Source organism: Neofelis nebulosa, chromosome 4, assembly GCF_028018385.1.
Source record: "Neofelis nebulosa isolate mNeoNeb1 chromosome 4, mNeoNeb1.pri, whole genome shotgun sequence".
NCBI lineage: Eukaryota > Metazoa > Chordata > Mammalia > Carnivora > Felidae > Neofelis > Neofelis nebulosa.
In genome coordinates, this window is record NC_080785.1 from 104600867 (window position 1) to 104617022 (window position 16156).

The 16156-nt window shown below is 50.4% G+C and overlaps 1 protein-coding gene across 31 annotated transcripts in view; it reads right to left on the reverse strand.

Moving 5' to 3' along the window:
* IKZF1 (IKAROS family zinc finger 1) overlaps positions 1–16156 on the reverse strand; it is a 98679-nt gene that overhangs the window by 65574 nt on the left and 16949 nt on the right. For 14 of the 31 annotated variants that reach the window (XM_058725563.1, XM_058725578.1, XM_058725574.1 and 11 more), the window contains one exon: positions 9833–9952. In XM_058725563.1, the coding sequence (XP_058581546.1) occupies positions 9833–9952 (120 nt within the window). Of the gene's footprint in view, positions 1–9832; positions 9953–12098; positions 12334–14062; positions 14126–16156 lie in introns of those variants that run through there. The other 17 variants (XM_058725557.1, XM_058725565.1, XM_058725550.1 and 14 more) reach the window with 5 other exon arrangements.

Consider the following 16156-nt stretch of genomic DNA (forward strand, 5'->3'; position numbering starts at 1 on the left):
TACCAACAGTTGAACCCGAGCCTGGAAGCTTCCCTGAGCCTCTAACAGTTGGTATATTCCCGCTGGCCCCGGCACACCACGAACTTGAACATACTTTCTAAGTTCCCTACGCGTCTGTCAACCGCTCCCTGCCCCGCCACCCCCAAATCCTAACAGGCTGAGGGTTTGAGCAGATCTGTGGTAATGCGTGCCCTGTAGTTTCTGCTTAGACTTGGAAGAACGCAGGGCTTATCTGGCAGGTACAGTAGCCTGGCCCCAACCACTGTTGAGCTGTGGAACCAGTAAGACGGCTTCCTGGGGCTGCCAGCCTCACTGAGCCTTTTCATCTAATTGAAATGGTTCTGTGGAAACTTTGCAAGGCAATGGTTAGGGCTCTGCTCTGCTTAAACCTTTCTACTTTTTGCATAAAAGGAGGGGAAGCTTGTTTTTTTTTTTTTGTTTTTTTTTTTTTCGAGTTATATTTACACTTCCCAAATCAGAAAATGTCCTAACCAGATAGGAGGACAGGTGGCGAGTGGTAACCACAACTCAAAACCTTTTTTTTTTTTTTCCATTTCTTTCTGAAACCCCATATAGGAGGAAAGTTAACGAAATGTCGGTTGGTTGTTTTATGCCCAGAGCTCGGTATTCTTTCAACACAGATGGAACAGAGCAGAAAATGAAATTGGGACCGGACCACCTAGGACGTAAAATGCTGTTGATCTATCTACCCTGGTGCACACGAATCTATTGCCTTGGGTAAATCGATTGGGTACGATGTGATCCTGAATTTGTCAGAATAAAATGAAGATAAACACTGATTTCTATTTGTGAAAGGAAACAACTTTTTTGTTGTTTGTTAAAAATTTTTCTTTAATGTTTATTATTGAGAGAGAGAGAGAGAGAGAGAGAGAGAGAGAGAGAGAGAGAGTGAGTGCAGGGGAGGAGCACAGAGAGAGAGGGAGACACAGAATCTGAAGCAGGCTCCAGGCTCTGAGCTGTCAGCACAGAGCCCGACACGGGCCTCGAACCCACGATCCGTGAGATCATGACCTGAGCCGAAGTCGGACGCCCAACCGACTGACTGACTCACAGACCACAAGATCATGACCTGAGCCCAGATGAGACGCTTAACCAACTGAGCCACCCAGGCAGCCCCGCAACTTTTCAAAGTGAACATGCACTTTTGGAGACATGAAGCATGGTTGGAAACGCCAGGGGCAGAGTTCTTCAACCATCTGTGGCCCAGTTTTTCTACAGGAATTCCTTTTGTAAAAGAAATCCATAGTCAGGTTCCAGAACCTACTGACTACATTAATCAGCCCAAAGTTGCCCCAGTGAATGTGCTCAATTGTGTGGGGTTGACGTGTTCAGGCTCGAGGGCAGGGCTTGAATCCAGGGGCTCGCCTGGGAAATGTGTGGAGACATTTATCATCAGGTGTGACACCAGTGGCTCACATCCCCCAGCGGGAGGGACAGTCTCAGCCAAGGAAGGCGTCTCTGCCCCGAATACCAACTGTTCCCACTGAGAAACAGCGACCTAAAATAATCCACAGGGTGGACCCTGAATTCAGACAAAGCCTTTAACTCCTTCCCCTTCACTTCCTCTCTCTGGGGTCCTACCTGAGAGAGCAACTGCCCCGTTCCCTGCACTCATTTGGTACATGCCCTGCAGGCCTACTCGGTGCATGGGAGGTCCAGGTGTTGGGGGTGCAGACTGAGCAAATCCCAGAGGAGTGCTTTCTTTCTGAGTGGTGGCAGGCAGTGTTGGGAACAACAGCAGGGTAGGGAGGTACGGACTGGCGATGCCATCCAGGGTGGGCTCAAGGAAGGCCCTCTTTTCCGGCGCTTCTGGATGGAGACTGAGGGCAGTGAGGGGGAAGGCCACGGGGAGCATGCTGCAGGCCTGGATGTGGCCAAGGCAGAGCCCAGGATGGCTCAACCTACCTCCCCTGGGCCTCCCCTTGGGCTATGCTAGTTTAATCCTTCCTCTCCACCTGCTCCTTCTTATTGGCCTTCAAATATACATTCATATTCTTCTCCTACAGATCAACCCGCAGGTAGGGCAGGCTTCCTACCCTCTGCTCACCAGTGCTCCCCGACGCTTGGGCTCAGGCCTCCGTCCTGCTGAGCTATTTTTAGGGATCCACCACTGATCTCCCAAAGGCCCCGTTCTCCAGCACCGCTCACCCTTCTCACCCTCGATATCACTTCTCGTAGTGGCTTCTACACCATATTTCTCTCTAGAAATTTCACCTGAATCCAACAGCTCATTCTCTGCCTCCTTCCTTGCCTTCTCTCCTAGACAATAATATGCCTCCTTTACACCCATGCTGCCTTCCAGAAGGTTCCGTGGCTACCAACTGCCATCACATGTCTAGTTGACCCAACCCCCCATGTATTCCCATTCTGCTCAGTGGAATGACCGCCTTCCAGTCATCAAGGTGGAGGCTGCAGTCACCTCCTGCATGTTCCACATTGAGGGATGCACAAATGTGGCGGCCACCCCCCTGCCTCCTTCTGCTGCAGCCTTCACGCTCCGGCACAAATTGCGTCTCCCTCTCAACTGTCCCCAGGGCTCTCTCCAGCACACAGATCCGGCACAATCATCCCCCAGACTGTCACTCTGGGAGGGGTCCCATCCGAGCATCACGCCTCACTCCCAGGAGGAAGCCTCTTCACCCGCGCTCTTGCCTTCTACCCAGCCACCACTGTTCCTCAAGTCCAACGTGGCTCAGCCCTCCTACCTGCTCCGGCTTCTACTTGGGGAGTTCTCCCCAACCCTCTTCTCCCCTCCGCCCAGCTCAGCGAGGAGCAAGTCTTCCTTCCCTACATTTTTGTGCATCACTGTGGTGCATTTGGCCATGACCCCTGGTGCATTTGGCATCATGGCATCAGCTCGGCACAACGAAGGGCTCTGTCGGCATGAATGTTATTGAATGGGAGGTCCTAAGATCCGAGAAGCCGAGGTCTGAGCAAACAACTAAGCCAGCATCAATGGTATCTGCACAAATCCCAAAGTCAACCCAGCAGGGGAAGCCTCCCGTGGCGGCCCTGTTTTGGATCGTACTTTGAGAACCTCTGGGACGTTGTGGGCATTTATTCGTGCACACATGCAGTCCATACGGGCCCTCACCGGACAGTCCATAAGGGACAGGACAGAACAGAGCAGCACAGCAGCCCAACATCCCCCCACACACGCTCCTGACCAGTGCCCCTCCACGGAGGCAGCGTAACGCTCCCACATTGTCCAGTCCGGGCTGGACTCTTCCTTGTCCCCTGCTCTCAGCCTGGGAATCTAAGGGCCTTGCTAGACTGACCGTGTCCTGCTCTCTCTGCCTCATTTCTTAAGGATGCTGGGCTTTGGGGGAGGTCACTCGTATTAGGGTCTCCCCGCAAAGTCGCCGGCCGTGAGGTGTCACCGGCACACGCCTATCCATCCAGGTGCCGTGGAACACCTCACGGCGAGCCCGGTGGACGGAAAGATAGCGATTACCTGGCAGTGGCCTCTGTGGATGACCATCCACCTGTGAGCCACCTGGCCCGTGGTTTCCACATGACAGCGGTGGGCAGGGTGAGTCCTGTCAGCTCCCGGGGATGGGAACGGTGTGAATCCACCTGCCAGGGCCAGCAAGGATGGACACAGCAGAGCCAGGGATGGAGTCCCAGGCCAGAGATGTTCCTCCAGGGGAACTGTGAGTTCTTGTCAAACACCACACAGGAGACACACACACACCCCAGTTTCATTTTTTTCCAAGGAATGTTCTTCAGCGTGTGTGGTCCCGTCCCGCCCGTCCCCAGGAAACACAGTAAATGATGCTGGCATCACACACAGTCACTCGCCCTCATTCGGGGCGCCACAAGCCGTGCATCCTGCAGAGACCCCCACGGAGCCTCAGTGCTCTGCACTGGCCAACGACACAGGGGTGACAAAAACACATTCCAAAGGGAAGCAATGAACGTGTTCTATACCAGCCGCTCTTCTGAAACCCTGAAAGTCTTGGGCGGGGGAGGCAAACCCACTTTCGTGAGGCCACCTCTCATGTTTGGGGAGATTCAGGAAAATGGGAGTCTTTCTGACTGCAATCGTCGGGGCTTGGAAACGTCCTGGGGACAACACGTCCCTCTCAGGGAGGCGTTCCGAGACGGGGACAGTGAGCCACAGGGGAGTCATGCAGAATCTTACGCTTTTGCACCATTGGAGCCATTGCACGGAACGCACGGCGAGGTGAACAAGAATCCAAGTGACAGGCTTTCAGTTTTGCCTCAAAGGACAATGAACCCCCCAAACCCAGCCAGCCAGCCACCAGGAGTCGTGCAAAGCAGCTTCTGGCCTTGGGACTGCTTTCGCAAGGGTGTATCCCATCTGAAGGCACTTGAGCTCGGCTGCAGCCAGCGCTCAGATGCTGTTAGATAATTTTCCTCCCTCACCAAACTGGGGTTTATCGGTTCAGAGGAGATGCATTTCACAGATAAAAACAACTTCCTCTAACTGCTGATTAGATAAGGAGGCATAGCATCCGTCCTCAAAAGCCGGTGCCCAATCTCCAATTAGACCAAAGCCACTGCTTTCTCTCTCCATTGGGAAAAACTCTCTGCACCGTGTCCCCCTCATCCCCAGGCTGCCGAGAAGCCTTCCAGGCACGCAGCCACCTCTCGGCACTGACTTGGGATTCTGCCTAAACTTGAAAACGAAGGGTGAGATCGGGCACCCTGATGGACCAATTAAAAGCATGTGACTCTTCCAAATCTGTCCTCGAACTCATGACGCAGTGAAGGGATTTTTACTTTGCATACATCAAAAAAAAAAAAAAAAAAGAAAATTTATGTCTTCACATCCTTGATCATTTTCCTGGATTCAAGGGAAAGGGGAAAAAAAATCTAGAATTTTTTTCTCCTTTTTTTTTTTTCTTTCCATTTTTGCCAGCGTGTGAAGCAAACCGTGGTCCAAGGGACTTGATGGAAAGCCAGATTAGCTTCGAGAAGGCCACCCGGGGGGTGCAGAGCTAGGCTCCAAGCACCACCCTGGGACGTGACACACTGCCTACTGGAGAGAGGTCCTGAAACAAAGCACCGACCCTGGGGTGGGGTGGGTCACTCAAGTGAACAGTGCAAGAGAAACACCTTCCAGAAGGAAGCAGCGGCATGCGTAAATAAATACATGTTCCCGCCCCACATTCAGGCCCAGAGTAACTGGAGAGTGACTGGATCCCCACGATCTGCTCACGTGGCCAAGCCCTCTGGGACAAGCCTTCAGCAACCCCCGTCAGTCTCCAGTCTTTGGCCTTCTACTGAGTCAACTGCTGTACGTTTGTTGACTGTCTTCCTCAGGGACAGCCATCTCTACTCCCATCTTTCTTCCCTGACTCTGGTTCCTCCCTTCCTCCTCTGCTCCGGCCCCCAGGCTTGCCTCCCCGCCAGCCCTCTCCATTCACAGGGGAGGGGCCTCCTCCGTGCCCCGCACCTGCCTGGCAGGGAGCCAGCCTCTGACCCCAGGCCAGGGCCCCCCTCCAGGCCTGCACGCTCCCCCAAAGCACCCTGGGGCTTGAGGAGGACCCGTGCCTAATGTCGGGACTCGGAACCCTGTTCACGCGAGGGGAGGACAAGGCAGCAAAGAAGGAAGAGGCGAGGGGTCACTGAATAAAGGCAGAGAATAGGGAAGCTTGTAGTTTCTTTCTGCGCAAGGCTATCTATCTGCCTTGTTGGATGCTAATCCCTGCCATCATTCCTATGCGAGATGCCTTCAAAAGCCCCTAGAAGAAATCTCGAGCCCCAGTTTTCCACGTCTCTCACCTGGCTGCCATGGCGAAGCGGGTACACGTCGGGTTGCCCGAAGTGGTCACTGAGTACACGCTCTGTGTTACGTGCTTTCACACACAACCACTTCAGAGAGGTGAGACTTCTCTCATTTTTAAAGAGAACACTTCAGAAGCAGAAGCTATCGTCCCATGAAGAAGACGACATCCCTCCCCGCCCAGAAGTTCTCCTCTGCGTCCAACTTCAATTCTCCAAGTTACATTTCACGTCTCTGTTTCCTCTTACTCGGGCCCAGAAGAAAATGGAGGCACGTAAGAGCTGTAGCCATACTCCTCTGACATCTGGTCCCCATCTCTCTCTCTCTCTGTCTCTTTAATCCAGGAGGCCATATTTCTACATGGTCCTCCAGGGTTCCTCCAACACCGGGTGAAGGAATGAAATGTAGAACCTCTCGGTTAAGCACCTGACTCTTGGTTTTGGCTCAGGTCATGACCTCACATTTTATGAGTTCAAGCCCTGCAGCGGGCTTCACCCTGACAGCACGGAGCCTGCTTGGGATTCTCTCTGCCTCTCTCAAAATAAATAAATAAACTTAAAACAGTTTTTTTTAAAAAAATTAGGGCTGCCACTTCTCTCCACCAGGCGGGGTTGGTTTCTACCACTCCCCACCGATTTGTCCGAGACTAGGGTTGAGATTCGACGCGTCTACCCCTGAAGGGCAACATTACTGGAAGCCACGGCCCATGGTCTCTCTTAAAGCAGACACGCCAGGGGGCCATTATCGCCAAAGAGTTTGCACCTTTGGGGCACCTGGCCATTTGTCTGTCCACTTGGGTCGGGCAGTGGCCAGCGCCCCCGAGCTCTCTTCTAATTCCTCTATTTGGGTTCTATTTTCAGTTTGCCTATTCCTTGGGTCAATTTTTTTTATTATTATCAATAAATTGTCCTTCTGTCCTCGGGGCCCCAAACGTTACCTGTTTTCTCTTTCCCTTCCCTCCAGCAGACCAGCCACAGGGCAGTCTTTCTGTCTCATCAATCTTTACAAGATCTGCTTTGCACAAATTGCTTCCTTTTTCTGCTTTTTTAACTGTCCTTTTTACGTTCTGCCTTTGCCACTCCGTCTTCAGCAAAGTAGGTTTCTATTTTTTCATGTAACCCTGGAAGCCCTGGAAATGAGATGAGTTTCACCACTGTTGCCTCTTGAAAATGAGGAAACAGGCTCCAAGGTGGTGAAAGTCTGGCCAGAGGCACACGGCCGGCCGCGAGAAGGGCTCGGCTTTGGACGTGAGAAGCATCCTCTCTGACTCTGCAGCCTTCCCCCTGCGCCACCGGCCCTCGCCATCCCTTGCCACTCCTTCTATGGGACCAGCGCTCAACAAAGACACTTCACTCCTTCGGTGCAGGGAGGGGCTGTTTCTCACTTCCTGTTGTCTGCCCTCCAACACCCCTCTGCTCTTCTGGCTTCTTCCCGTGGAGCTGATGACACAGGGCTTCAAACGCACCTCCCCCATCCTCCCATCTACAACCCCCCGGGTTTTTTTTTTTCCATCGTCTCCTATTGCCACTTGCACACTTAATTTGTTTAACGCCACGTATGACAAGTCACTTCCAGAAACAACCTATCAGCACACGCTAATGCTAGTTGGTTTCCTACAAAAATCCTAAAGCATGGTTTCTAAAACTCAGATGCTGCGGAGAATAACCGACTGCCTTGATGCCTCCCTGTGCTTGGTCTTCTGGAATTCTCGTTCTCGCTAACTGCTCCTCAGACCCCTCCCCTCTTGCGCATTTGAGCGGCTTCCACGCTTCTGCATTTCTTGGCTTCCTGGCAGCGATCCATAACCGGCTTTGACCTCTAGCCCCTCCAGGGGAGCGCTGGCTCTCCGAAACGGCGTCTCGGCACCTCCCTTCAAATGGCTCTCCCTGCCTGGCCCTGTTACGGCTACAGCAACCACTCTTTACAAGCCAAGCCAGAGAGGATTTCCAGGTGTCTTAAATTTTACAATTCTGGAATTCATCTGTCACAAACTTCATCCCAGTAGGAGAAGCAGATGAAAATCCTGTCGCACATGGCAAGGGACCACTGGCGGGAGACCACAGGGAACCAAGGACCAGCCCCAGTTCCACGCCACACCTGCCCAGGGCACACTAACCTCTAGAGCTCAAGCCTCAGCCGAGCAAACCAGCCTGGGAAGGAGTCAGGAGTGCCCGCCAGCGGCCTGGTGGCCTCGTACTAGGGAAAAGTCCCCAGCAACTGGAATCTGACAAGAGGTGCATCTAGAATATCGTGAAGGCACCTGTAAGGAGTGTGTATTGACCTATGCCAAGTACACTCCATGCTGTCCTCTGCTCTCCAGGAATCAGCCAACTATCGGGGCAGCGGCGAAGAAAGCAGGGAGCGCTCACTGGGAAGCGCTCACCACGACGACTTCAGAGTCCTGATGCTGATGTCTGGGCTCCAGGTTCATTGGAACGGTTGATGGCAACGTAGCCACCTAATTTCCTCTGTGTCCCAGGTAGGTCAAGAGCACACGCCTGCCACAGTCCAAAGTGCAGAGAACAGTACCCACCTCACTGGCTGCTTCCAGGACGGGCGGGGGGCGGGGGGGGGGGGTGCGATGCAGGGCCATCCCCAACATTAGCTATTCGGGTGCCACCTTTGTAAATCCTCATCATACATGTGTGCCACCACTGGCTTGAAATTTGGCATTTTGATTTATGTCAATGTGTTTTCAAAGGAACTGCTTAGCTAGCACTGTATGTGATACACCAATACGACTTGATCTTAAAAATAAATGTGTCAACGACAAAGCAGCGGGCTCTTGTGTGTCCAAACTTTGGGAATCCCAGAAGTGATGTGGAAAATCCAGAAGTTTCTCTTCCCACCCACTCCCCCACGCCCAGTGGCCACAGTCTAATAGGAAAAATACGTCATAAATGTACTTGTTTCCTTGGTTCATCTCGAACGAATGGATTTGGCCACTCTCCTTGTCTGTTTGCACCATGAATTGTGTAGCTATTTTTTTCTGTAAAAGAACCCTTATACCCAGAGTCTTCTTGGTTTCTAAGACACATGGAAATAACACAAAATGCGTTTCTTGGTTACTACATCAGGATGTCCTATAGAAAGATAGCTGAGGTGGTTTCCAGAACCCCGAGACCCTCACACACATCACCGTCCTCGGCTGTGGATGCTTCCAGAGCCTCTCCACATGGGATCCATGCCTCCTTGTTTCCACCTGCGTCCCCTACATGACACTCTTTTGTGCAAATACATGGCTCTCAATATCACAGTTTTTTTTTTTACTTCCAAAAAAGAAAGAGAAAATAGGTATTCTAGAGAACTGTTGACTCATTATCTCGTGAGAACATGGTATAAAGTGTGAAAACTAGTCTTTGAGTTAGAAATTGAGTCTGATTCTGACTCTGTTTTTGACCTCAGTTATTTTGCTGAACTTCTTGGGACCTCCGTTCTATAAAACCAAGAGGGGAGACCGGGCTTTCCAAACGTGAACTGTAATGTGGAAGTTAACCATGGCAGGGACTGTGGAAACTTCGAAACCTCTTTATGGAAAAGGCATGTGACAAAAGGCTTTTTGTAACATTTAAAATTTTCTATTTTGCATTAAATTTGGCATTTAAGACACACAGCTGAGAGGGTCAACATAAAATGGGCAGACTTGGTTTCTTCTAAACCGAAGCTCTCACGCTAACTCACCCTACTGCCATAACACATACAATGTATAATTGTGACTACCTAGAGCCCATAAAACTGGGTATTTCTGCGGCACCCCGAAGGCGGGAGACAGCACTATGGATGTGCCCCATGCGGGGGGGTGCTCTCCCACTGTGCTCTTTGGCCCCTGCATGTGAGTGTCACGGCCACGGTGACCTGTCTGTCCTCCTGCACACATGAGGGCCCCACCTTGGTGACCTTTACCCCATGTCTTCCTAACATGGTGGTTGAGGGGAAACAGCAGGTAAGATGATCCCAACCGCCCGACCAAGGACTGTGGAAGGAGACGAAGGGACCTAGGTGGTAGGGGAACAGAGTGTGCCACAGCCCGCCAATGGGACGCCCGGCCGGCCGACTCACCCGCTCCTCTCTCGGACTTGGAGCTCTGCTGTCCTCCAGACGTGGTGGAAAGGTCTTCGGGGATGGGCATCGGTTCGTCCCCATCATCCGGAGTGTCACTCACCGGGGGGCTTTCCTTCCCTGGGGAGGCAAGTAGCAGCTTGAGTGTCTGGGGTCGTGGTCACTGCCGAGGGTGGTGATTTACATAGATTTCTATATTATGGATAATATGGGGTGGTCTAGTCCACCCAAATCAATGGTACTTTTCAGACATTCTCACGATCACTGCTCCATGCCAGTGACCAGACTTCCACAGCCTTATTTAGGACATCTGTGTGATACCCCATCGCATGGCCACACTAGGATTTATTTACATCCTTTATTCTCTTTTTGAATGTATATGGCTTTCCATCTTTTTTCCTCTTAAACGACACCGTGATGAACATCCCAGTGGCCAACTTTTGCACATGCTCTCAACAATCATCACAGTATAAACTCCCGGAAGTTTTGTGCATGGGTCCAACGGCACCTACGTTCAAATTTCATTTATTTATTTATTTATTTTTATTTTAGAGAGAGAGGGGGCAGCGGGGGGAGGGGAGCATAGAGAGGGGGAGAGAGAGAGAGAGACAGAATCCTAAACAGGCTCCATGCTCAGTGCAGAGCCCGATGTGGGACTTGATTCCACAACCCTGGGATCATGACCTGAGCCGAAATCAAGAGTTAGATGCCCAACTGCCTGAGCCACTCAGTGCTCAGGCATCTACATTTTGAAGACTAGCTCACATTCTTTCCTGTAAGCTGGTTCCAACCTACCCTCCCACAATCAGGCTTCTTCCCACCTTCCTATTAATTTGTTTTAAAGGTCAGCTGACTGATTATCTTGCTCAGAGCTACACGTGCTGGGGCTGTTCACTGCCTTTTAGAGAGCCAGGGAATATTCTGCCAGTGGCCTGATTTGATTCCACCTGGCGGGGAGTGCAGGCTTGGAAAGAGAAGGAACAGGGAATCCGATGCCTCCTGGGACCACGATTCTCTCTGTGGAATTCTTACTTTGAAATACAGCAAAAGGATCCGCACGACTGAAAAGTCACTTCTCCTTTGCCAAGTGCGACTCAGCAAACGAAATCGGGTTTTACAGGATGGCTAGATCTATTCTGACCCCATTAGAATTACCTTTAACCAGAGGCTCCCCCACTGGGGAACCCACCCTCCCCTCCGACTCCCAGAAACCCAGCGCTGGGAAGCCATGACTGGTAGAAAACCCTCTTGTTTCCCTTGAAACTGAAGCACCTGTCCCTTCCAACCTTCTAGACACAACTTAAAACTGGCTTAGGCAACACAGACCACATGCACGAAACAACGCTGATGCAAAATAACCCATCAGAGTGGCTGCAGGACCCCGGTGGAGACGAAGACCTTCAAGGAGGTTAACAGAAAAGTGGAAGGCGGGGGTTACACATTCACTGGCAGGGCTGGTGACCTGGCTTCACAGGTGAAGGACATCCTCGCAGAGCACACAAACGCTCGGGACCCAGAAAACACGGCTAGGAAGAAGACATCGTGGCTGAGTCCTCCAGCTTGGCTGTGGTCGCTGCAGTTAGCATGTTTTCACACAGAGCATTAGTGGGTGTGTCTGGAGAGCCAGTACAACCCGAATCGTTAACGATGGGGCGGGATTGCGAGGATGTCCCAAGAAACCAGAAAGCCAAAGAGAAACGGAGGGCAGGTGCGTTCCATTGAGCAGGAGAACGAGGGAGGGAAACGGGTTAGCTGATAACTGGTTTCTCCTTATGACAGCCAAGTGCAATGGTTTTCAGACTCTGAGAATGGCAGGGGGTGGTCAGAGGACAATTCTTCTCCTCCTCCTTCTCCTTCCTCCTTTTCTCCTCCTCCTCCACTTCTTCCTTTTCCTTCTCCTCCTTCTTTTGCTAAGACGGATCTTACACGGAACTTTGATACACAAAACCAGTCTTCTGTGTGTAAAGTGGGGACACTGCAGGGTGGGGAGGCTGGAAGGCCACCTGCCTTCTCAAAGACCTCCTGACAAACCCCCCAGAACAGACGGTGGAGACCCCTGGCTGAACCAACGGACCCAAAGGTTAAATGTGTATAACAGAGTGAGCGAGGCGGTGCGCACGTGTGTCCTTGTGATTAACCAGCTGTCGTTATCATGGGGTGGGCGTGGGGGGCTGAGGAACTAATCTTTATGCACTTGTTTATCTTCTCCATGATACCTCCCTTTGAGATATCCCATGATGCTCTCAGAAGAAGAATCAGGACTTACCCAATGAAGGAACATGGTCTCTGATGCTACAGGACGTGCAAGTAACTCTCGATGACTCTTTTGGTCCTTAACTGCTCTGTTTATTGGGGAACAAGATCGACCACACGACACTGAAGATGCTCATATAACAGATGCTCCCCCTACGAGTTCTGTGGGTCTGGTCGGGCTCCAGCACTGAGCGAAATGCCAGCTCTCCAGTGCCCGTCATCCTGAGTCTCAGCCCTCCCACTGTTTCCTGCATGGGGGAGAAAATGCCACCAAGAAAGCAGTGGGGATGATGATTCTACACAGGACAGACAACCCGGGGAGAAGGCGCAGTAAACACCCACCCCTGGTGTATACAGTGGTGCACAAAGTCAGACCTGTGGTGAGCAGAGGGGGATATGTTCACCTCCCCTCCGGGGGCTCTGCTGTCACACGGCCTGGACTCGCCTTCACTCACTGAGAGTTTTCAAGAGGTGGTCCGAGTCGCCTAAAAGTCCCCAAAGTTTGGGCGGCCACTAAGACATGAATCACTCCCACGATCTTTTGTGCCCAATGGCCCTTAGGTTCTCTCCCTGTGGGAGGTTTCTACGATGAACACTTAGCGCTTTGTGAAAGCCTTCCTGTTAAGCAAAGCTTTTTGTGTGGGTTGCTTTTAAACAAATTTGCCCGGTTAGCCATTTAAAACGCAAAACCACGGGAGGAGTATAAAAGGTACACAACTAAGGTCAGTAGGTCAACACATCCCAAACATTAAGGCAGGGTGACCAGAAGTCACTTGAACCAGGATATCATTCCAACAGAAACACGGCATAAGTCACCCCTTCAAGACAGTAAAATGAGGCTAAAAACCTGATTTTGGCCTATCTCTCACGGCTGGTTGAAGATGGAAAAATAATGTGTGTGAATGCTAATCTATCCAAGAAGCTTAGGGAACCTGTTCTGCACATGTCAGCAAGCCACAGAAACACGAGGTCTGTGTCATGCCAAGTGCCTGTACCTCTCCTAAGTTCACGCTCAGAGACACGACGGCACATAAAACTGTCCACAGGACGGTTATTATTTTCATGGAATCATTTAGGAGGGGAAGTATAATTTCACTTTGCTAGAAAAATGAAAGAAACTTCTTACCAATTTATATTTAATCTTCCTACTGCTTCTGCTTTAAATAAAGCACAGGTAATCTGTGAGAAGTGTTTTGGGCAAATTAGATGAAAAATTGTATAATTTGCCTATCAGAAGCCAGTTACTTTAATTTCTCAGGTAGATTATAATTCATCCAACAAAGGTCTGTGATTCCCCATCTCACGAATGCAAGAGTGTTTTTTTTTCAAATTTTTAAAATGTTTATTTTTGAGAGAGAGAGACAGAGAGGGAGGGAGTGGGAGAGGCGCAGAGAGAGAGGGAAACACAGAATCTGAAGCAGAGTCCAGGTTCTGAGCTGTCAGCACAGAGGCCGACGCAGGGCTCGAACTCATGAACCACGAGATCGTGACCTAAGCCGAATCAGACGTTTAACTGACTGAGCCACCCAGGCGCCCAAGAGTGGTTTTTATATACAATGACCCAGAGGAATGTAATTCCTGGGAGTAAATAAAAACTCAAAATATAGATTCCCAACTCTTGCATAGTGGACAAGCTTGCAACCCAGCACGCTGCCTGGCTTCCTGTGAGACTTCTGGTCACTCACTGAAATTCTCGAGTCTCAGCTCTGCAAATTGAAAATGGTAGCTGGGGGGGCGCCTGGGTGACTGAGCCGGCCAAGCATCCAACTTCAGCTCAGGTCATGCTCTCACGGTTCGTGGGTTTGAGCCCCACATCAGGCTCACTGCTGTCAGCCTGTCAGCACAGAGCCTGGAGCCTGCTTCAGATTCTATGTCTCCCTCTCTCTCTATCCCTCCCCTACTTGCGCTCTGTCTCTCTCTGTCTCTCAAAAATAAATGTTAAGAAAATTTTTTTTAAAAAGGCAAAGAAAATGGTACCTGTATCTTCGCCACCGGGTGCGTGTAAAGTTGAAAAGAGAAGAATGCTTGGGGCAGTGTTTCCTAAAGGTAGACATTCAATCAATGTGGTTTACTATGAGGCACATTTCCACTCACACACTTCAGTATATGAGGCTCATTTCCCTAAGCAGATTATGTATGCCTGCGGAGGATACTTCTTTCCCTGTTCCAACAAACATTACAAAGACCATTAAGAAGACATCCAAAGTAGCTTTAGGGTCATAGGAGCCCGAGGACCCTTAAATGGCAACTGGTTCACATCCCTCATTTTGCAGAGGATGCTATGGTGGTCCAAGAGGCAGGAAACCTGTCTCAGGTCCCACAGTTGGGGACAGAGATGAGGTATGGACACAGGGCTCACCATCCCTATTCTCCCATGGGCTGTCTCTTCCCTTAGAAACGAAAGCAAAAAATAATGCACACCCACAAAAATATTTTGGAAAGATTGCCAAAGAAGGAAGACATACACACACACACACACACACACACACACACACACACACAACAAAACCAAAACCAAAACCAAAACTAAAACCAAAAAAAACTTTGCCCAAAGAATGAATGACAAGTGCCCTATAGTTAGGGAGAGCCCGGCAGTGCCTGGGAGGCTCAGTCAGTTAAGTGTCTGACTTTGGCTCAGGTCATGATCTCACGGTTCGTGAGTTCAAGCCCCGCATGGGGTTCTGTGCTGACAGCTCAGAGCCTGGAGCCTGCTTTGGATTCTGCGTCTCTCTCTCTCTTTCTGCCCCTCCCCAACTTGTGCGCTCGCTCTCTCTCTCTCTCTCTCTCTCTCTCTCTCTCTCAAAAATAAGTAAACATTAAAAAAAATTATTTTTTAAAGTTAGGGAGAGACTGCTCGTGCAGACTGTCTGCTAAGCCTGTTCAGTAACCTGGTCTCAAATCGTGGGTGCGTCAGTAACATTACTGAGTATCTACTCTCAAGACCCCATTGACCAGGGCTCAGTCCACATTTAGGAAAAAACCCCAGCAAAAAAGAAGGAGGCAGTTTGAAAAAACATCCGACATTGAGAATTTCTTTGATTTTTCAAGTGAATATTTCACAGATACTAGGCTGACCCCCCATGGCACCGCCAATGGTGGAACATTTTTGAACGCAGGAAACTGGCAACTTCGTAGGGTTCAACCTGGAAAGTCTATGTTTTTTCTTTCCTGTAGACAGAACCTGACATTGAAGAATTTTATGGGAAAAGAGGGTGATTCACTAACACGTTCCTCAGCGTATCGAGAATGTCAACTCCCGTTTGACTAAATGTACATCCTTATTCCACAGCTACCTGTCACTAGCCTCAATTTCAGAAATGGGAGAGAAAAAGCGACGTAATTAGGTGTGAATTGGAGAACCAGCAAGAAGCAGAAAGCGTCCTTCCCATCTTTCGGGAAAATGGCACAACCCTTCAGATGCTCTGCTCGCTGTTTAGAATGCTGCCAGTTACACCATTCGTGTTTTGGAAGGAGCATTTCCTCTGCTGAGTGTATACAGACTACATTTCAGACCAAATCTGGAATCTTCTCGACCACAGAGGCGTTTCCTTTTTCAGGCCTTCCTGGGCCACGGGACTCCCTTCATTCTTGCACCCCTCCCCCAATGCCCACTTTCAAAAGCCAGCAACCAGAAAAACTGAGTGTTTTGCATCATGGTAAAGGGCAAGAAAACAATGAGAGGAAAACAAGGCTTTTGATATCGTTGTTGACAAGATATGAGACAAAACACTCTGGAGATGCCCACCCGGGTCAGGGCCTTCAGCTGTGGCTCTGGGACCTCAAAGGACAGAGGCTTCATTCATGTGTCACCTTAGAAGCTACCTAAGTGAGGGGTGCCTGGGGGGCTCAGTCGGTTGGGCGTCTGACTTCGGCTCAGGTCATGATCTCACAGTTTGTGGGTTTGAGCCCTGCGTCAGGCTCTGTGCTGACAGTTTGGAACCTGCTTGGGACTCTCTCTCTCAAAATAAACAAATAAACTTAAAAAGAAAAGAAGTTACCCAAGAGAAATCAGAAACAATGAAAGGGTCTCTTGGCCTATGGAAGTTTTTAACATCCTGCGTTTTTGACAAG